At 40.5% G+C, this 23,759-nt stretch overlaps 2 protein-coding genes across 2 annotated transcripts in view; both read left to right on the forward strand.

The window, feature by feature from the left end:
* The window catches only part of LOC147663380 (E3 ubiquitin-protein ligase TRIM39-like), a 128,734-nt gene that overhangs the window by 66,821 nt on the left and 38,154 nt on the right, over positions 1-23,759 (forward strand). The window contains exon 2 of the mRNA XM_086950481.1: positions 19,190-19,285. Within this exon, the coding sequence (XP_086806607.1) occupies positions 19,190-19,285 (96 nt within the window). The remainder of the gene's footprint in view (positions 1-19,189; positions 19,286-23,759) is intronic.
* On the forward strand, positions 4,351-17,647 carry LOC147663381 (uncharacterized). Its single transcript, XM_086950482.1, has 3 exons — positions 4,351-4,788; positions 6,006-6,221; positions 17,606-17,647. The coding sequence occupies exons 1-3, from the start codon at positions 4,351-4,353 to the stop codon at positions 17,645-17,647; spliced, it is 696 nt and encodes a 231-aa protein (XP_086806608.1).

Raw genomic sequence — 23,759 nt, forward strand, 5'->3', positions numbered from 1 at the left:
GCAGCTTCGGAGCACAAGAACAAGAGGACGTCTTCTGGTCTTGCGTCTCTTTTTATCCGTCTTCAGGGCGGGCGAGAACCCGCCCCTGCCCGCCCCTAGGGCGGGGCTGGCTACGTCGGTGTCTAGGCCAGCCCACTCTAGGGCGGGAAAAGGCGCGCCCCGGCTACGCCGCTTCGGGCATACCAGCCGGGACACGCCTCCCGCCCAAAAATGGCTTCCCGGGGGGATCGAGGCACTCCACCATACGTTCGGGGGGACCGAGTGGTCGCCCCTTTCCATAAAAGAAAATTTAGAAGGAATACTACAATATAATGAAGGGTACAACATTTTAAAGACAATACGCAGCTCACCTCCATATTGGGAGAATTGTAAAAAAGAAATATTTGCAATGCTAAGACAATTAGGAGTACCAACTTTTTTCCTAACATTGTCAGCAGCAGAAACAAGATGGTTTCATCTAATTAACATATTATTACGAATAAATGGTAACAAAGAATACACTCCTGAAGAATTTGCTGATATGTCTTGGGAAAGCAAATGTACACTAATACAACAAAATCCAATTATATGTGCTCGCCATTTCGACTACCAAGTACGAAAATTATTCAATAGCATATTATTACATAATAGTAATCCTATTGGTAAAATAGTATATTATTTTTACAGAGTAGAATTTCAACAACGTGGGTCACCACATATACATGCATTACTTTGGATACATAATGCACCTAGATATAATGAAGCTAACAATGATGAAGTAACAAAATTTATTGATCAACATATAACGGGTGAAAAAACTGAAAACTCAGATATACAACATTTAATACCCTTGCAAAAACATGGACATACTAAAAACTGTCGCATAAAACATCAAAAAACATGTAAATACCAATATCCAAGATACCCTATGCGACATACTACTATATTAGAACCATTGCAATTAGAAACAACAAATGATCTCATAAAAGAACACATACAATTAATCCATACAACAATGCATACACAAGAATTTGCCACTTATACATTTGATGATTTTTTGCAACACATGAAATTAACTGAAGAACAATATATAACATGCATACAATATCGACTACAAAAAACAACTATAGCTCTAAAAAGAACTCCAGCAGAGTGTTATATAAATAACTACAACAACATAATATTACAGGCATGGCAAGCTAACATAGATATACAATACGTTTTAGATGCATATGCATGTGCTGTATATATTGTTTCTTATATTAGTAAATCTCAAAGAGGGTTAAAATCATTGCACAAGCTACAAAAAGAAGTACAACACAATCCAAATATTAAAGAACAATTAAAACACATAGGAAATAAATTCTTAAATTGTACTGAAATTAGTGCACAAGAGGCAGCTTATCTAATACTACAAATACCATTACGAAAAGCTTCCCGATCATTTGTATTTATAAATACAAATAGACCAGATAAACGCACATATTTAATGAAAGACATAAATACAATAAATTCACTACCAGACACATCAACTGATATACAATTTGACAATATACTTGTAAAATACAGCACACGACCATTAACATTGGAAAAAATTACACTAGCTGACTACGCATCTAATTACAATACAAAAAAACAAACTGCAAAAAAAAAAAAGGTTACAAACACACATGATAACTTACTTTTAGAACTCAACTTTTATAGCTCGGATGATGAAGAAATAGAAATTAATAACATAGTTAATAAACAAAGCAATACTACATTCACTGAACGCACAAAACAAAAAATGATACGATACTGCAGATTCAGCAAATTAAATGATCCTGAAAATTATTATAGAGAGTTATTATTGCTATTTTATCCCTGGCGAATAGAGAATAATATAATTGGTACAAAAGATACATACTATGAAAGATATCTAGAATTACAAACAATTATTGATGCAAACCATTATATATATAATAAACAACATCAAATACTTTGCACAAGTAATATATCAACAGAAAATGATGCAATCCTTACACCACCATTATCCCCAGTGATAAACCTACAAGATGATTTACATAATGACAATGCCCTATATGATCAAGAATTACAGTACGACATATCTTTGGATTTAGGAATTAGAAGTACTACAGAAGAAGAAGCCTTAATAAATAATATGTTACCAGAAGACAAATACAATGACCTGATGCTAAATTTAACATTAGAACAAATAAACTTCATTTATCACCATCTAAATGCAATTAAAACACAAAAAGTACCTTTTTATACATTTTGTACTGGGGGTGCAGGAGTAGGAAAAAGCTTCCTGATAACAGCACTACATCAAACATTATTACGCTACTACAATACTAAAGCCGGAGAAAATCCAGAAAATGTTCATATATTACTAACAGCACCAACAGGTAAAGCAGCACATAATATACAAGGACAAACACTCCACAGTACTTTCAAAATACCAGTATCACAAACATTAACATATAAACAACTAACTCATGAAAACAGAAGCATACTTCAAAGTAAGCTTATGCATTTAAAAGTACTAATAATAGATGAAATATCAATGGTAGGTGCAAATATGTTTAATTTCATACACAATAGACTGCAAGAAATAAAAGCTTCTAACCAACCATTTGGAGGAATATCAATATTAGCAATTGGAGATTTCTATCAATTAAAGCCCGTATTTGATACATACATATTTGACAATTCAAAACATTTGTATGGGCCATTAAGCACTAACTTGTGGAGAACACATTTTCAAATATATGAGCTTACAAAAATGAGACAATTAAATGACATGCCATTTGCAGAAATGCTCAACAGATTAAGAGTAGGGAAACACACAAAAAATGATATCACAAAGATCAAATCACGAGAAATAGAACCTCCACAAAGTATTAAAAAATGTATACCATATATCATGGGTACTAACAAAGAAGTGAATGAAATAAATGACACAGTATTATTACAACATATGCAATATCATGCAGTTTATACCACATTAGCAATAGACACAGTTGCTTCAGACGTAACTCAAGAAGTAAAAGACAAAATATTAAAGCAATTACCAACAGACTCTACAAAAACAATGGGATTAGCAAGCACACTACATATTGCAATTAAACTTCGATATGATTTAACTGCAAATCTTGCAGTCAATGATGGATTAACAAATGGAGCAACAGGAACGATAGAATATGTTGATTGTACAAATAACATACCTATTATAGTATGGATACATTTTGATAAAAAAAATATTGGTAAAAGTACAAGACAACAAAATAAACATTTATACCATGCTAATATATCACATGAGTGGACACCAATATTGCCTATATCAAGAAACTTTCAATACACTAAAAAATGTTTAACTATAATACGAAAGCAATTTCCATTACGGCAATCATCAGCAAGGACAATTCATAGAACACAAGGTGAGACAATTGAACCACTTTATATACACTTTAATAATACAAAAACACATCACCTACACTATGTAGCTATTAGTAGAGCTAAATCATTACAAAATATTTATATAAAAAACTTTGATGAAACAAAAATTGCAATACACCCAAAGGTCCATGAAGAAATGTTCCGATTAAAAACATATATGCCACTACAAATATCCATAACTCAAATATCACACTTTAAAAACAGCATTACTGTCATTGTACAAAATGTACGCTCACTACAAAAAAAATTTAAATACATATCAGCTGACAGTAACATATTAAATGCTGATATTTTATGTTTCACAGAAATAAATACAACACATAAAGCAAGTACAGATGCATTTATACTTCCAAATTACAATATGCTAATATTTGATAAATACCATGACAAACAAACAAATCATGGGATTATAGTATATTATAAAACAAACCACAAAATACAACCAATATTTACAACAGAAAAACAAATTGACATTTTGCAATTTACAAAACAAATACAAAACAATGACTACCTATTTGTAATAATCTACAAGCCACCAAAGGTAAGCATTCAAATACTATTTCAAATACTAACAACAATTTAAAAAAAATATCCAAATCATAAATATGTTATAATGGGTGATTTCAATGTTGATTTACAAAAACCAACACACAGTACAAATGTATTATTAGATTACATGTTAACAAACTTTAACTGTGTTCAAAAAATAAACACACTTACAACAGATTACAATTCTATATTAGATCATATATTTACAAATGCAAACATACAACATTATGGAACTTTAGAGTCATATTACAGTGATCATAAACCAATTTGGACAGCTATTTAATTTATATGCATTAAAGACAGTTATGATGTGACAATTTTACAATTATGGTACCTTATTAAATAATTGCATTCTTTTTACAGATGATTTCCATTCAAGATTTAAAGGACAACAAACCAGACGAAAGTAAGCCATACCAAAAGGCAATTCGTGTCAATATAATTCACTGTACTGGAAAAACATACTATCGCAATGCAAAGCAAGAAAATAAAGTAATGTATCATATGGCATTAGCAGATCAAACATCATCTTTAAAAGCTACTTGCTATAATGAAGATTATTATGCACAGACAAAAGAAGGATATGGCATGCTAATTCGGAATTACCTTTTGAAAAATGACACTCTAATTATCACAAAACAAAGTAAGATTTCAAGAATGCCACCAATTGAGATACCTGCAGAAATAATTCAAGAAGCAATTAATATTTTGCAACCACCAGCTCCACCAGTGTCTCCAATAAAGACAGTGAGAGAAGTGAGTGTAAAAACACTCCTAAGCGTCTCCGGAACGATAATTGAGGTGAGCTATATATTTATGCTTATCATTTATACTACTGCATTTTTTACGTACCAAATAAGGTACACTTTTAAAAAGTTAAAACTTGCATGTTACTAAATGTATCTATCATCAAATAAAAATATGTATTACAGTACTAAAATGTTTTAAAACATGCAAATCCAATAATTGCCTAGAAAAACTATCAACATATGTTGTTCCTTATAATTAATATCTGTGTTACTATGTAAAATTATTTACATTGATATTGCTACTCTCCCAAAAAAAATTACAGGTAAGTAATCTACAACTTATAAAAATACACAAACTACACAACATATGCAAATACTTAGAAATTGCATTTACTAAGGGTACTAAGGAAATAAATTATGCAACCATTGTGCATTAAAACTATCATACAACTAATGTATGCTCCATTAAATAACAGGTAAGTAAGCTAAATACTATACTACACTTATTGCTAAGTATTTGCATCACGTAAACATATATGCAGATACAATATAATACTATGCATACTATATATATCACAACAAAAGTGTGCACCATTTAATAACAGGTAAGTAATATAAATTATACTACACTATTTACTAAACTATGAAACCAATGCCAATGAAGAGCAAACTTAATATACCCAATCACCCTATAATACAATACCCCCCACCATAAAAGAGGTGTCACAACATATATGAAGTTGTACCTATAACAGTAGCTACTTCCTGTACTATTAGCATTGTGGTATGCAGTAAAATCTGCATACCAACCACAATGCTAATAATGCTAATAATGCATTAACATATAGACAAGAACACACAACACAAATTACCACTTTTACCAAGCCTACAACATACTCATTTACCACCTAAATCTCACAAATTTATAATATAACCGATATAGACTGTAAGCAGCAATATTAAAAGGTAAGTAAACTAATAATTGAATTATTAGCATATCCTTTTCATAGCTATAGCATTCTATAACAGCAAATTGCACGTACAGATGCAATTACTAAAGATTGTAAGTTAATACAACTCTTGTAACAAAAGAAAGTAACACAAAAACACTAAAAAACAATTATTACCAACAAATAAATATGTGAAATTTAGTTGTTTTGTTTGCAAAGACTGTTATGTCAACACTAATCATAATACAAATTGAACAAAAGCCAGCACAATCCATGTTACTAAGTAAAAAATATATAATGAACATATACTATTTTACAGGAAGAACAAACAAAAAATATATTCGTTGGAGGCCAAGAAACACAATTGAAAAGTATCACTGTCAAAGATACTACGGACTCTGTGAAAATTACTCTATGGAGAGAGGCAGCTGATTTCCCAATAGTAATTGGACAATATGTACATTTATCGCACGTAACAGTGCATGAATTTAACAAAGAAAAGATTTTAAACACAACCCGCCATACAAAAATACAGGTAAGTAAAATTTTACATTGCAATTAATAGTTAGTTAATATAAGTAAATGAATAAATACTAAAACAGTATCTTTACAGGTAATAAAACCACCCGAAGAAAACCTTAACGTAACTATATATGGATTAGACAAACTACTTCAGGAAAGAAGCATGGTAACAGTACAAGTAAATGGGACAGAAGATTTCCAAACCATGGAAATTAACAATACTACTTTAATGGACTTTTTGCATATAAGCTATGATGTAGACAACTTAGCAGACACATTAATGAAATATCTACCATTATATGTAAAGATAACATTTTGCAATGGATCTATCACAAACATCATTGAGAACATATAATGTCAGCAATTATACGATATTTAACAAATGTTGGATACTAAAAATACAATTGATGTTTACAATGTTGCTTTGCACAAGTTTAAATGACCCAACATATATATATATTTTGTTTAAAGTGTTTGATACAAAACTACATTACAAAATTACTTTTGAGTGCAAATAACCGTTTGAAATGCTTTTATAATATTTACTGTGTGTGAATTACTAAAAATGTTGTCTACTATAAATACAAATAATGTTTACAATGTTACTTTACACACGTTTTAATAAGACAATACATATATATATTGCTTAAGATGTGTTTCATACAAAACTAGATAACAAAATTACTTTAAATTGCTAAACACTATTTGCAATGCTTTTATTAGAATTACTGTATGTGACTTACTATACAAATCTCAAGTTATTTTTGTATACAATCTATAGTTATACATTTGCTTACATTTTCTAAGTGTAACATATGCAACTGTGAAGTTAAATAGTAAGTTTTTGAAGAAATTGAGTGTTATTAATCGTTTACATGTTGTATATTTACAATTAATAAAAAAAGTGACAAAAAAGTGGGTTCAAATCAAAAATGTGTCATTAAAAAACTAGTTTACCTTTGCATTCTGATGGTGCACCTTTTGTAATCCTGTCAAACTTGCAAATTTAATACCACTATTACTTTTACTAACGCCTATCATATCCATTGATTTACTAAAAGCTCTTACCTAATACAAGGACTGCAATAGAACATGCTGCCTTGGAGATATCCTAAATACTTTACGCCAAGTTCACTTCTCTACATATTGGTATTCAACTTGACTGCTAAATGAAACCAATGACTAACACCTACTACGGTAAATTATACTATGTTATAAAGTTGTGTGTCAAATCTGTAACTTGCTAAAAAATTAATTGTGCATTACTTATAATGCACCTACTGCCATCAAAATGCAACCACAATATACTTGCTGGGGGAGAGTGGTATACTCCCTGGAAAAATTCCCCCCACACTTTTTAATAACACAAACTTTCAGCAAGTTATCTCTTCTTGCTAAAGTTATTGTTGTATGAAAGTGTGTGGGACCTGCATCTTAACAAAGGACAAACTTCCACCAGTACAAAGAAAATCATTAGAAAAATGCTAAATCTATTCTCTAGTACAACTTAAGGAAGATAGTGCTGCCATCAACCAATACACCGAGGCAGCAGTTAAGAAGTTAACTATACTCAGCATCCTAATGCACAGTATTTATCACATTGTATTATTTGCCCTTTACAAGTTAAGACTAAGTATGTGTATAAAAAGATTACTTTAGTTGTATGTTACTTATTCATTGCTGAACTATGTCTATACTTTATCACCTAAAAATAAAACGTTACCATGTAACTATGTTTAACTCTATAACTGATACTAGCTTGCCATTCATTACCTGCTCTTTTGCATAAGTCTAGATCTGTCAACAATTTAATACAAAGCCTAATAATGTAAACTTGCTACCTTAAACAATACTTTGAATACTTTATCAAACTTCCATTCTCTGGCAAATATTACCAAACTTGAATGGTACTAAAAGCAATAAGTAACACCTAAGACCTCCTTCCACACTGCCTTTCTCTCCCACCAGCCTCTTTGCCCTAACAACACTTATCTTCCATTTACTATTAATGTATCAACTGAATATTTCTGAAATTGCATATAAAATGTATACAATATAATTATATGCTACAACAATAATAGGTTTACACCTATAATACTGCTACATATCTAGATATATAGTATATACTACTATATCTACATATATAGTACTATATATAAAAACCTATTAGACTACCAAAAGTTTACAAGTTGATCAAATTCAGTGTATTGAAGGTATGCTATTTATTAATTATATGTGTTTATTACTACAAACTGTATTCACTATATGAACTAAAAATGAAACTTACCATGTCACTTTGTGTTTACCTATATAATTGACTTTAACCTGTCATTAACTACTCTTGTACATCACACTTGTCTATGTTCAGTTTATTGGCAGGACTGCAATTGTAAACATGCTGCTTTACATATATGCTGAATACCTTGAGCAGAATTGCCTTCCCAACATAATAGTAAGCAACTTGACTGCTAAAGAAAAACAATAAGTCACACCTATTAAGGTAAGTTATACTATGTTATAGTTTATGTGTCAAAACTGTAAATATATACAAAGTAGTTTTTACAAATATTTCCATGTACATCCTGCCATCAACATGTAAGTACATCATACTGGCTGAGGGATAGTAGAAGCTCCCTGGAAAAATTACCCCCACACTTTTAATAACAGTAAACTTTGAGCAAGTTATCTCTTCATGCTAAAGTTATTTATTATGAAAGTGTATAGGACCTGCATCTTTACTACCAAGATAAACTTCCACCAGTATAAAGAAAATCATTAACAAAATTCTAAGTCTATTACTGCAGTACAACTTCATTTTAAACAATCTTGAATAGCACAAAAAAGTTTTCCCCATAACAACTAGCTTACTTAACTATTTACTTAATACCATAAACATCATAGATGCTATTGAACATTCCTCCCAAATGCTATGCTGTCCATTGAAACTAAATCTAAATACGCGTCCAGAGGTGATGCACAGCACTAGAAAAGTAGTACTGCCATCAGCCAATGCACCAAGGCAACACTTAAAGTGTTAACTATCCTCAGCATCCTAATGCACAGTATTTATACCATCATATTATTTCACCTTTACAAGTTATAACTAAGTATGTTTATAAAGGTAGTATTTTACTTGTATATTACTTGTTCATTACTAAACTATATCTATACTTTATCACCTAAAAATAAAAGTTAACATGTCACTATGTTAAGCGCTTAACTAATACTAGCTTGCCATTACCTGCTCTTTTACATAAGTCTAACTCTGTCAACAATTAAATACAAGACTAAAATTGTAAACATGCTACCTAAACAATGTCTTGAATACTTTAAATAAAGATATCTTCTTTGACTAATGTTACCCAAATTGAATGATACTAAAAGCAATAACTAACATCTGAGACCTCCTCCCACACTGCCTTTCTCTGCCTCCTGTCTCTTTGCCCAAACAAATTTTAACTTACATTTACTGTTAATGTATAGACCTATTATTTCTAAAATTGCATATAAAATGTATATAATATAGTTATATGCTACCTATATAATAGGTTTACAACTAAAAAAATACTACATATCTATATAGTATTGTACTATACTATAAATACCTGCTAGACAGCATTCAAAGTTTACAAGTTAATCAAATTCAGTGTATTGAAAGTATTGTTTTACATAATTATATGTGCTCCTCACTACAACTTTACTTCACTATATAAACTAAAATAAAAGTTACCATGTCACTTTGTGTTTACCTAGATAATTGATTTTAACATGTCATTAACTACTCTTGTACCTCATACTTGCTCCATTCAATTTATTAACAGGACTGCAATTGTATACATGGGCATCACAAATATGCTTGATACCTTCAACAAAGTTCCCTCCTAAACATAATAGTAAGCAACTTAACTGCTACAAGGGCAAAAAGTCAAAGCTATTAAGGTAAGTTATACTTTATTATACTTCATATGTGAATACTATGATTTACTAAAGTAATTATTATACAATTATTTCCATTTACATCCTGGCATACAAATGTAAGTACACTACTGCCTGAAGGAGAATGGTACACTGCCTAGAAAATTTCCCCCCAGACTTTTTAATAACAGTAGACTTTAAGCAAGTTATCTCTTCTTGAATAAGTTATTGTTGAATAAAAATACCCTTCCTCACTGCCTTTCTCTGCCGCCTACCACCTTGCATCATACTAAAAACAATAACTAACACCTAGGACCTCCTTTCACACTACCATTCTCAACCTACTGCCTCCTTACCCTAACAATACTTATCTCCCAATTACTATCTGTCTGTTAACATACTATTTCTGAAATATACATATACTGTATATAATTTGTTTATATGCTACCTCCATCATACATGTACAACTATAATAGTACTACAAATATTATGGCTGAGATACCCGCCACCCCCTCTCAACACAATCCCCAAAAGGAGGGAAACCGGAAACAGTTCTTGAAGTTTTTGGAAGTGGGAGGGAGTGACCCTCCCGGCCGTATTTATTAAAACAAAATTAAAACATTAAACGTCTCATGTTATGTACAATTTCGTTACCACATTGCGCTGTTTGGCTAACTTTAACATATTCTCTAATACAGAGGTTCTCCTAGCCGAACTAGCATCCTACAAAACATTCTCTAAAAATATTGAAATTGTACATCCTAACGTTTAAGGGCCAACGGCAAGGTCATAACCGGTGTCAAGATCCCTAACCAGACTTACCCCTCCCACTTGGGAGGGGCGACAGCACGGAGGCTTACCTCAAGTGCAACTACTACCAATTTCCCTTGACTTGACGGGGGCACTTAAGAACTCGACGCCAGTTAAAGGTCGTTCGAATACTCGTGTGAGGTATCTAGAAGGTATCGTAGACCTCCCCCCAACCCCACACACTTACCGCATCTGCCGTCGCAGATGTCACTGGCCCCGGGAAATTCCCCAGGAGGGGGCTGTAACCCCTCCTACACAGGAAGGGGCCTTGACCGCCTTTCCTTTACTTCCGGCGACCCATCCTTAGAAGGGACCGCCTCCCCATTGAGGGGCCAATGGCCACCTCACCCGAGCGCTCCCATCCGTGTTGGGTGACGCCCACTCATAGGGATCTTCTAATTAGTGCTCACCGATCATGACCTTACCGCCACAGGTCCGGATAGTTGACCGGCTATCCGGACCCCCCACAAAACTCCTACCTAAAGGTCATGTTTTAACGTCTTCAACCAAGCTAAGAAGTCTCCTATGAGTAACTCATTCCCCGCCCGCGACAAATGCACACCATCCCCCAAATACATACTGTCATCATTAATACAACTATGCGAGATAGAATGCAATGTCTTGGAACGGAACAACCTACTCACTTTGTTATTAAGTTTTCTAACAGAATGGTTCAAAGCAGGAATCGAGATGTCCCCCCCCCACACTTTTCGTGGGATCATATGAGACCACGCAATTATGCACCCCGGAACTTTCCTCGCCAACCAACTTACAGTGGAAAGCATTGCCTCTAGGAGAAGTCGTCTACCGGTGGTGACCAAATCATTGCCCCCTAAATGTACTATGACTATAGACGGCGGTGACCTCGTCCGCCCTAACAAACCCTCAAAGAATGCTTGAAACTGGTCAATACAGAGACCGCCTCTTCCGTAGAAGGACACTCTGTACCCGTATTCCCCAGGTACGTGAATCATGTCACCTGCTTCGAATACGTCTGCGGCACGCCTCACGTATGAGTGGCCCACGACCCACACCTCCTTTCTCACAGCCGGTGATGTCTGACCGCTGGCCTGGTGTTGGGTCGACTGCATAGTCCGCCCTGTCTCGTAGGCTTGCGCAACTGAAAACCAAACAAAAGACAAGAAGCGTGAGTGCATTATTACAGCTTCACAACATGTGCAACCGCACGTATCTCTTATAACAATTGGAGGACCAACGCCCCACTCGTTTTACTTGTTCTACATTAAGACCCCTGGCTGCAGCTTCAGTGGCAGCCCCTATTCGAAAGGAATGGGTCCCGAATTCGCCCGGGTCTAAGCCCGCTGCGGTAATAGACATCGCAAGCACCCGCTGAAACTGAAACTTCGTCAGTGGGGTGGCGTCCGCGTGTCTCAACAATGTCCCCCCCCATGATGCCACCCTTCGTGCTAGGTAATCTTCTAAACACTGTACCGGACACATGGAGGACCCAGGGATCCTGCGAATGATCGTGCAGTCCCCCATCCCATCTTGATCGGTCTTGGACCTGACAAAGGAGACAATCATCGCTTCACCCCTGATCTGAACGTGTTCCCGGCACAAACCCCCCACCACATCCTGTTTGTTCCTTGCAACCAGCTCACTTATCCTCATCGCCCCGTGAAATGCCAGCGTAAATGCAGCTCGGAACAAACATGCCTCGAACTGAGACGAGCATGTGGTGGGGAGTGTGGCCAGCAACTGGGACAACCTATCCAGACCTATCGGTCGCCTCTCATCCACTCTGCGACCCTCCAGGCGTTGCCACCCACGCAGCGCCTTTTGTACCACAAAAGACGCCGTCGGGTCCTGGATATTATGGGCCCTGGCAACAAAGGAAATGGCAGCACGATGCCTTTGGGCCGTAGCCACCGACTTCCCAGCCCTACGCAAAGACATCAGAAAATGTACTACCCATTCCTCCTGACCCCAAAGCCCATCTCTCTCAGTCCCCAAAAAGGCTAAATAGGCCCGAAACGCCCCTTCATATGCCTTCCTTGTCCTTGGCGCTAGACTCTCTCCCACGAGGTGACGAAGTTCGGGGCACCGAGAGACCATAGAGCTTCGGGGAAGGGTGCCGGCTCTGGGTCCGCTGAGGGAAGGAAACCCGAGAAAGCCTGCATTTGAAAACGAGACAGTGCATCAGCCGCCTGATTCATCACCCCTGGGACATGTTTTGCTCTGAATATCACGTTCAGTTGCATACACAGTAAGACAATTTCTTTGAGCAGCCTTAAAATCAGTTTACAACGGGCTGCCTGACTATTGATGCATTCTACAACGGTCATATTGTCAGACCAAAACACGACAGAATGATCTTTGAACCCTTCGGGCCAGGTTCTGAGGGCCACCAGAATGGGAAACAGTTCAAGGAAAGCAATATTACCCGTGAGCCCCTCTTCATGCCACCATGGGGGCCACCTTTGTGCCGACCATTTCGTGCCGAATATGGCGCCAAGCCCATGCTCCCCGCTGAATCTGTCCATAGACCAAGCTCTTCAAAGGACACGGCTGGCTTGTTCCAGACGACTCGACCATTGAAGTCCGCCAAAAATGCTAACCAAATACGCATGTCCTGGCGGACCTCAGCCGACAGTCTCGTGCGATCATGACCCTCCTTTAGGCCAACCATCGCTTGGGCAATTGAACGGGAAAAGGGGGGAGCCATTGGGATCACCCTCAGGGCGAAATTCAACTTCCCCACCAATTGTTGCAACTGATTGAGTGTAACCTTAGATGCATTTATACATACTTGCAGGGCTGCCCTGAATTTCGACACTTTGGTAGCTGGTAAACGAAAACAACCCTCACTAGAGTCCAACTCGATCCCCAAAAACTCGAGGCAAGTCGTGGGACCCACAGTTTTACCCGGTGCCAATGGCACGCCAAATTGACCCATTAACACACAAAATTCAGCCAAGGCCTGGGCGCATTCGTCATTTTCGGCGGGCCCAAGGAACAGAAAGTCATCAAGGTAATGCATTACATTTCGTAAACCCGTCTTCTTTGTGAATACCCATTGCAGAAAAGTACTGAATTTCTCGAAATATGCACAGGATATAGAGCATCCCATCGGCATACACCTATCCAAATAATATGATCCCTGAAACATGAATCCCAGAAGACGCTGGTCGTCTGGGTGTACCGGGAGCAACCGGAACGCTGACTCGATATCTGATTTCGCCATCAACGTCCCGGGCCCCAGGTGATTCAAAATGGCCACTGCTTCATCAAATGATGCGTACCGCACCGAACATACCTCTGGATCAATTGCATCGTTCACCGAAAGACCATGTGGAGCTGACAGATTATGAATTAATCGAAACTCACCTGGGTCCTTCTTCGGGACCACCCCTAACGGAGAACAGACAAAGTACGGTACCGGGGGTACACTAAACGGGCCGGCGACCCGACCCCGGTCAACCTCTTTCCGGATCTTATCTTGCACTACAGTTGTATGCTGCAAGACGGAAAGTTGATTTCTGCACGTCCCGACGCCCTGAAAGTCCCCTACCGGGATGCGGACACCATATGAAAAACCGTTCCGCAGCACCCCAGCAGAAGTACTATCTGGGTATTCACTGAGCCAGGGAATCATCGCCAAGGTATCAATCGGGGTTGGTAAAGGCGCCCCTCGGACTATATTAGACCTGTTTGGCGCCTCCTCTACCCCCATTCTCACCCGTTCTGGCTCTGCACGAGGACTCAGGATGGGACGACCCACAATTACTACATTCGTGTTTGAACTTACAGGATCCCGGAGGCCTAGTACATTTACCTTTGTTGAAATTGAAGCAGAAACCCCTTTTCCCTGTATTGCCGGCAGGTCTCGAGTAATCGTCGGTACTCGTACCTGACCGAAAGGGCGTCCCTGCATTTTGGCGGGAGTATTCACCAACATTGCTCCCCACCAATGGCATTTTCAACATCCCTGACTCTTTCATTTTATCCCATGTCAAAGAATCATAACAGTCCCAAGTTAAACTTTTGTTATGCTCCTTCTCTTTCCTGAAAAGGTTGTCATAACAGAACCAATGGTTACCTTGATACGATGTCGAGTAACCCATAATTCGTGACTGATAAATTGGAAACTCAGGTAGCAACTCAGGCCTACGTTCCCCCAAAATCGATGTAAAAAATACCCCAGGCATTGCCCCAGTTGCCAATATTCTCATTTACCTTAAAGGCGGCCATTTTTGCGCGCCAAACACTCGGATGCATTAGGTCGTTCTGACTCTTAACATGCTCCACTTCATAATGATCGACAAGCAAGGAGAAAATGTTCACGTATTCCCCCGCCCAAATCTTTTCCTTTATTGCCAAAGGAACATGTTGACCCAATTTCTCTCTACGCGAGGGTGCTGACTCATCCCTTGCGATCGGCAATGGCCGCTTACCTGCACCGGACGCTGCTTCCGTCACTTGTGGCTTGTCTAACAGTGCCGCCGGTGCGGGCACCTTGGCTGCGTCTCTTTTTTCACGCAACTGTTTCATCAGCGCCTGTGCCTCGGCAGCCGTGGCGCCCTCACTACTATCGCCCAACCACGCTGCTAGCTGTGCCGCCAGCTCGGGGGGCATATCCTTGTTAGATGTCGGGGTGACGACGACGGGGATCGGATTCCCCTCCATCGGTACCGGGGTCGGCGCCTCGAGCGGGGCAGAGGGAACCGGAACGTCTCCCCCGGCCGGACCCCTTCTTGGCCTCTTGGGTTTCCCCCCAGCCGGTGGACGCCCCGATCCCTCCTCCCCGTCTCGCTCCGCCAGTCGCTTCTTTATCTCGGACATCTCCTTGACGAGGACCCGAACCATCTGATCAGTCGTCATTCTCTTCGCGCCTTTCTTGGGCATCTCTCCGACAAAGTATCTAGAAGACAAAAGAAACGATCAAAACGCTCAAAATTGGCTCTTCGTTCTGTCCCGAGCTCACGTGTAGCGAGGAGGTGCAGCTTCAGAGCACAAGAACAAGAGGACGTCTTCCAGTCTTGCGTCCCTTTTTATCCGTCTTCAGGGCGGGCGAAAACCCGCCCCTGCCTGCCCTGAGGGCGTGGCTGGCTGCGTCAGTGTCTAGGCCAGCCCACTCTAGGGCGGGAAAAAGCGCGCCCCGGCTACGCCGCTTCGGGCATACCAGCCGAGACGCGCCTCCCGCCCAAAAATGGCTTCCCGGGGGGATCGAGGCACTCCGCCATACGTTCGGGGGGACCGAGTGGTCGCCCCTTTCCAATCTACTTGTACTAACAAAATATATTATCCAAAAACTATGCCAAGCAATACCAAAAACTCTAACTTAACTACTACGAGACCTATTGCATTGCAAATGCTTGTTTGTTCTTCTGTGACCACTTCAAAGGTATTAGACTTAAATTTATCATACCATTAATAAAAGGAAAGGGTTTTAGGCAAGTGAAGCCAGCCCTGTTGTACCTTCAATTGTTGGCAGAGATTTGGGTCATTTTCAATGTGGCTAAATTTTTAACCATCGCAACGAGACTTGGCAAAAAGATTGCTTGGACTTAGAGGACTTCTTATAAATATAAACTACTGTTTAAAACTTTAATTAAGGTCACTGATGTGTACACTGTTGTTTTTAAAAGGAAAAAATATCCTGCCATTATACTCTGTATATTTCTGTTTTTTATCCATGTTATATGTTATATTTTATCCTGGGTGGGTTGTGGATTGTTTTAATGCTTGTACACTTTTATGGTTTTTGTGATTTAAACCGAATAAAGTATCTTTTGAATTTGAATTTGAGTCAATAGGGACTTATATTTAGGAGTCAAATACCTCAGTGCTTCACCTCTGACCCAGCCTGGCCCATCAATCTGACTGACCACTGCTCATTATCAGGCTCTGCTCTCTGCAGCCTGATAATAAGAATGTAAAGTAAACTTTGGCCTTCCTCGACATTAAAAGAAAAGCGTGACCCTGTGCTTATTTAAAAGTGAACTCAAGGCTCCGAGCTACTTTCTACTTTGAAGGTGTCTGAACATCTGGATTATATAGGTATATATCCTAATTAAGTGCTTACAAACCATACATGCCAACATTTTAGAAAAGGCAGGGGGAGATTTAAAAAAAAAATGATTGGGAGAATGTATTTCTCCCATTGACTTCTATTGAAGCTGAGGCAATTTCAGGCGGGAGACAACCAAAATGCAGCAATTTCATTGCTTAAAAAATCGTGAGTCTCCTTCCTGAATCAGGTCTGTTGGCTTGTATGCTAAACCCCAGGTTCACACATTCAGTGGAACCTAGCCACCTGCTGCTACTTCAAAGACATGCCACACAATATTCATAATGGGGAGGAACACTAGCCCCATGTTTTTCTTGTCTAGCCCCCAGGCTTTTCTTGTCACATTTGTCTGCAGTGCTGTCTCTTGTTTTGGCTGTAGAGCGAAGACAGAAGATTGGGGCCAGGTTCAGGAAGAGTTCTGGCAATCTGGTGGTTTCTGGGGTGAATATTACTTTTGACGTGTTATAGTCTGAGCTGGGGCATCCTGGGATAGAGGCCACAGATTGGGGGGAGGACTCTCCACAACAAATCCACAATATTCATATTTGTGGTGCAAGGAACACACTTGCTTGGAAACAAAGGAGAGTTTGGTAACTCACTAACTGGTTTTACCCTTTTAAATATGCTGTTTTAACCACAAGGGAGAAATGCCTGAAGCAGATGGCCTGAAGCAGATGGCCTGAAGCATATCACATTATAAATAAGGAACATACATATGCCATGTTTGAGAAATTTGAGAAAAAAGTATCTGATTTTGCTACTCTCTGCTGCCTTTACCAAATACTTATTTATCATGTAGTTTTGGTATAAAATTTGATACCATCTTCAGATTTCTTTAGGTTTTTTTCTGGTATTTTAAATTTGCATCCTTTTAATAAGATTTGTACCTTTTTCAATTTTTATGTCCCAACAGTATTAATGTGTTGCCTAGCTGTTGCGTGTGTACTGCATGTATGTTTTTAAGTTAAACCATGCTGCTTGAGCAAGATAGCAAATCGGTGATTTGGGTATTCCTCACAGTTGTAACTTAAACCAAGACCTTGACTTCTCTCCCCATACCTTGACAGTCCAATTTCGAACACTCTTTATCCCCACATCCTTGCATACAACTGACTGAAACCTCCCTTAAACATTTTTAACACAATCTTTCATGATGAGACTACAGCTATATATTATCTTCTTTATATTTACCCTCCACTGTTTTCAATAGTAGGTGGTTTTCATTATCCTAATGTCTCTTCAACACTTTAAAGATCTGTTTACACAAATTCCTTTCCAGTTCACCATATATACTTTGAGCCACAATCGATTTCATACAGCAAGTGATGTGAGTTGCAGTGGTATATCGGGGGTAAGGGTGGAGAAGATACTTGCTGGAACAATGAGCCCTCTTTGGAAAATAGGGGGAACAATTTTGACTCCATATATTACATAGATATTCCGACTGACTTTCCTATTTGGGATAACTTTAGTCTGCCACCTATTCAGGTTCTCGATCTGTTTGAATAAGTTTGACAGTTCTTGGTGATCCTGGAGTTAACGGGGGTTGGTCTAATGTAACATGCTATTCACATACATGCGTCTGATGCCATTATGCATGTCCATACCTAAAAATGAACAATAAAGAGGTATTAAACAAGTGATGCAAGTTGCAGAAGAACTCTCCTCTTAATCCTAGGGTTGAAGATGAAGTGCTTTCATTGAGTATTGCGTTATATCTCCTTCTCAGTAATTCTGTACTCCCGCTCAGAGCCCTCATCTTGTTAAGAGCTTTACAATTTCACACAACAGCCAGACCGCTTTCCAAACATTATAGGACTTAACCCATATCCTTGTGACAATGTCATTGTTTCCCGCTGTGGGTATCCGCGGAAAAGGGGAAGGGATTCAGGTTTTTTGGCTCAGCCTTGTTTGTGTGAGAAGAAGTCGGAATCATTATGGGGAGATTTTTGTAATTCCACTGGTAAGTGCTATTTATTGCGGATAAGAGTGGGAGCTCGCCAGTAGATCTTTCACAACATTGTGTATCTTATCCATTGAAGGTATGGAGTCCTAATCAGACTGGGAGACGTGCATCAAATGGGAAGGGCTCCGGCCCAAACTGAGCACTCGTGTTATCAATAGGAAATGTGGTTGGTTGGCGCTTAGTCTGAAAGTAGGGAAATGCAAAAAGCTCCCGCATACCATTGGTGCTGAATCATGTTTTTTAAAACAATTATTTCTAGAAAATGCTGCAAAGTCGCTTGGTTCAGCTGAGAAGCAACATGGAAGATGTGAAGAGTTTCGCAACAGATGAGGAAAAGAAAAAATCCGAGCTGGAGGTGAGTGGCATTGGAAGTTGGGGGTCCCCGGTAGTAAGAGAAGCAGCCATAAATAAAAGGGGCATCATCTAGGACTTTCCTGTCATTGATGACTAATACAGGGGAGATGATGGATGAGTATATATCCCAGAGTATGACTGTTAGAACTGGCTATTTCTGGTAGGCTAAGGCTGACGCCAAAGCCAGGCAGAAACCACCAATCTAGTCAGGGCAAGGAAGTCACACGCCAAGATAACCCCTGCTCACCCCCTTGGTAGCTTGGCACGAGCAGTCTAGGCTAAACTCGAAGGCAATGTGTAAAGCATTTGCGTCAGCGCACAATAGCAACAACATACTAGGTACACCACAAAAGAGACTCCACACAAGGTTATTATAAAAATACTTTTGTATTGTAAAAGCACATCAGATAAAATCACACATATACATGGTGCCAATTGGCACGGGCAATATTCACATGGGATTATTCACAAGACAGGGCCACAAGGGCCACTGTCACAATCAGCACTTTAGTAGTAATGAAATACTATCAGAACTTAGACTAAAAGAGTATAAAATCACTGTAGCACAAAGTAACAGTTATGAATCACATCCAGTAACTACTGGGAACAGGTAAGTACACACTACGCAACCCTAAACACCTTAGGAGCATGTCACGCAGGTACCCAGGGCCTCACTAGGACCACCTGTACTAGAAAGAACAACCACCTAAGGATGAAATCCACTTAGGGGTATAAATCAGGACACACTACCCATGATGCATGAATATACATTCAGAGGAGTAGTAAAGAAAGAAAACACATGATGTATAGACCTACACATTCAGCGGTGTTAAGGACAGAGCACATGATGTAATCACAATACATTCAGGGGTGCAGCGCAAGAAGACACATGATGACTAAACATTCAGAGGTGCAGCGCATGAAAAGGAAGACACATAATGCATCAAACATTCAGAGGTGTCAAGAGTAAAGCAATAGCGCAAAAATCACATGAGGCCTAAAAACCTTCAGAGGTGCAGGAATAACACATGATGCAAAAGATCACATTCAGAGGTGCAATAACCATACCCTTGCGCAAACTCACATAAGCCACTACCTGTGGCAGTCCCTAGGCCAACGGCCTTGTTGGGGCTCAGACGCCCTGAGTCTCAGTGTCAGGGTGCGCTGCCATGCAGCGCCAGTCTCGAAGTTCAAAAAGCCTAAACGTGGCAGGTGCCCACTAAGTGCTGGGCACCTGGAGAACAATAAAATAAACTGCGACAGGGTCCTCACTGACCCTTGGGCGCAAACTGCGCCATGCTGGGGCCACACAGGCTCTAAAACAGACACTGTGGCCAAACGTTGGAGCCCTCAGGCTCTGCAAACCTGCCCCCTCGAGCCTTCTCCTGGCTCTGGACAACGTTGGGGCGACCCGCTGCCAACTGGGGCCGCCCTTGAAGCCCTCGTGGCTTCAACACAACTGGGCCCCTTTAGGGACGGGCAACGACAATATGCCCCGATATGCCCCCTTTGTTGGAGTCCCACTCGGGGAACTCAAAGACATAAAATGCCCCCCTGCCCCTCTTGGGGCTCTCAACCGTTGAGGCGACCCGCTGCCAATCGGGGCCGCCCTGACTCTGTGCCTCAATCGGCACCATCAGAGGCTGGACGGAGCCCCCCCAGCCCTTCCTACTCACCGGGCTCTGGGGCGGGGCTCCTCCGGGCGGCGGCTCACTCTCGCCGGCTGCGGTAAGGGCAGGCACCAGCCAGGGCCTCGCGCCCCCTCCGCTCTGCACTCACCGGCTTTCCGCAGGCTGGGCTCCTCCAGGCGGCATCTTCCTCTGTGGCGGCAGCAGGCGGGGCTCTCTTTACCGCACCGGAGCCTCGCGGACACCACCAGCTGGCGGCCTGGGTTCGCGGCGGGGGCGGTCGAACTTCTCTCTTCCTGCAGGGCTCCCTCGGTACACGGGAGCCCTGCCAACCGGCCGCCTCGTCTCCTCAGATGCCGCCGGGCTCCCTTAGCTCACGGGAGCCCGGCCGACCCGCCGGCAGGCAGCGCCATCTTCCTTCTTCCTCGGCGCGGCCCAGCCAATCACGTCGCGGCTCCTGCGCCGAGCCCCTCATGACGCGAGGCCGCCAACCAATGGCAGCGCGGCCTCGCCGATCCACGGGCCAATCAGAGCACAGCTCTCCTCGGGTCTCGGCCAATCCGGTCGCGGCCCCTTCGTGGTTTGTTTTCCTCCGCGACAGATCGAGGTGGGCACTCGTAGATAATTATATCCCTGCAGGCAGGAATCCTCAGCGCATCCAGCGCTATAAACAAGCAGGGAAAAGCGCTCCTAAGCGCTAGAAAGTCCAGAAAAGGCGCTCTCAAGCGCGTGGGGGAAATTAAGCGCCCCAGAGCTCTAGACAGCAGGCAGAGCGCTCCCAGGCACTCAGGGGGAAGCACAGCGCCTCCAGGCGCTAGAAATCCACTCCAGCGCTCTCCCCAGGAAAAGGCAGCTTCTCCATGCTGTCAGGGTCCCAGAGCTTCCCCAGGGGCAAAGCCAAGTCCCCCCTTCAGCCCAGGCAGGGCAGAAGGGTCCCCCAGGAGTCCAGGAATCCAGGCACCCAGGGGCTGGGCAGCGCCCACCCCTGGTAGATCCAAGTCAGCCACAAGAGCTAGCACAAGAACAAGTTGGAGGGAGACACAGCTCCTTCTTATAGCCAGGAATGCCTTTGAAGTACTTCGTGCAAGGGACCCCAAGTGCTGGAATGTTTCTGGTTTACGTCTTTCCTGACAGCTTCAGGGCCAGAGGTGACAGTGAGCCGTCAGGAAGGAGAGCTAGCAGGGTGGGCAACAGGCACGGCTCGGCACCACCAGGCGCTCTTTCCTCCCATCCCTGACAGCAGAGGGGCCTCTCATCCACGGCTGACTCAGACCCCCTCCTCTGGGGCCTTGCAGACCCTGCAGACCCCGTCCTACTCAAACCGGACAGTCCATCCACCAGCAGGTCCAGGCACTCCTGGGCAGACTCACCAGCCAATCACACGCCAGCACCAACTTACACAAATATACCAACTTCCAAAAGTAGTACTTCCAGACTAGGCACAGTCATGCTGCATACATCATTTTGCAGCATTCAGTCTCACGAGTTGATACATACCAAACTCGACCCCTGCACTCCCCACACAACAGGAACTACCATGGGCATACATATTCCCCATTCATTCCTATGGGAGGGCAGGTCACTCACTCTTCATACAGAGAGCTCAAGCACTATACACTGTACCACAGTGAAAAAAAATGCACAGAGGCCTAGAATCACCAACACCAGGTTCCAGAAACAGGCTAGGAAAAAGCAAAAAGTCTAGGGGTGAACCTGCCCAAAGGGCCGGGTCCAACAATGACCTACTATAGGAGATCGAGTTTACGCATAATCTTGGAAAAGTTTGGAAACTGACCTTATAATGACAAATGCGCCCAATCTAAATTGGTTGGATGGAGACGCTGATGTTGAGGTCACACATCAGCCAGAGGGAAAGGACCGGCACTTGATTGACTAATCTGCCTAGCACAGAATAGAAATGAAAGGAGCCCATGATGGCTAGCACATGGCTTCCATCACAATCCAATTTAACCAAGGGCAAACAAGTGCATTGCAAGGGTGTTATATATAGTTAATTATTATTGTTAAAAACCTTTTACCACTTCCATGAAGTAGAAATAGGTTAACGTTTTTGTTTTAAAAATGTTAGTTATCGACGTATGGATTTTTTAAAAAGTGATGCCTTAATAACTTTGCACCCGTTTGAGGAATGCCTGCACACTTTAGCAGACTTTTTCCACCGGTTTAATTGTGGAAGGAGTAACGGTTTGCAGGGTTATCTGAAGGGAGTGTAATGAGAAAATGGAGGTTCTAAAATATGCTTACATTGAATATATGCAACATATACTTCTAAATTCGAATATATTCAACATAGTCCTTCAAAATTATGTATTGTGTGAAAGCCAGGAGTTGAATTGTGTTAAAATGTGTCAGGATTACATATTATGGTGTGCACATGCTTATTTTGTTCAGGTATGGTTTGTCATTATTTTATACGTTTTAATGTATTGAAAGTTAGTACTATTTGTTATGGAGGTATTTTTGTAAAAATGTCAGTATTTCGCCTAACAGGGTCATTAGCTGTAATCATAAAAAGTTAAAGGCAAACTTATTGTTCTTGGGGACACTTTCACCATGTTGTGTGTTATGCCTTCCAATGTAGGTAAGTATTAGGTTTGTTATTTTTGACCACATTTTTACCACCTTAGTAAAGTGGTAATAGGTAGAGCAAAATAGTTCTACATTTCTAGCTATTAAAAAAAAAATCTAGAGTAGCACTGGAGTACTGCGTCCCCCCCAAAATATCTTTGAAAGGTTAACGTTTATGTTTATAACTTTTATACCACTGTACAATAGTGTTTTTTTTTTTAAGTAGTGCAGTCATTTTTTGTAATTACAGTGCTACTC

This window comes from Lissotriton vulgaris, unplaced genomic scaffold (assembly GCF_964263255.1).
Source record: "Lissotriton vulgaris unplaced genomic scaffold, aLisVul1.2 SCAFFOLD_3103, whole genome shotgun sequence".
In the NCBI taxonomy this organism is placed as follows: Eukaryota; Metazoa; Chordata; class Amphibia; order Caudata; family Salamandridae; genus Lissotriton; species Lissotriton vulgaris.

Excerpts from the sequence above, each read along its gene's own strand:
- LOC147663381 (XM_086950482.1), top strand. The coding sequence starts at position 4,351 with ATGATTTCCATTCAAGATTTAAAGGACAACAAACCAGACGAAAGTAAG. Across the intron at positions 4,789-6,005 it reads TCTCCGGAACGATAATTGAG|GAAGAACAAACAAAAAATAT; the intron begins GTGAGCTATATA and ends ACTATTTTACAG. Across the intron at positions 6,222-17,605 it reads CCCGCCATACAAAAATACAG|GGAGAAATGCCTGAAGCAGA; the intron begins GTAAGTAAAATT and ends TTTAACCACAAG.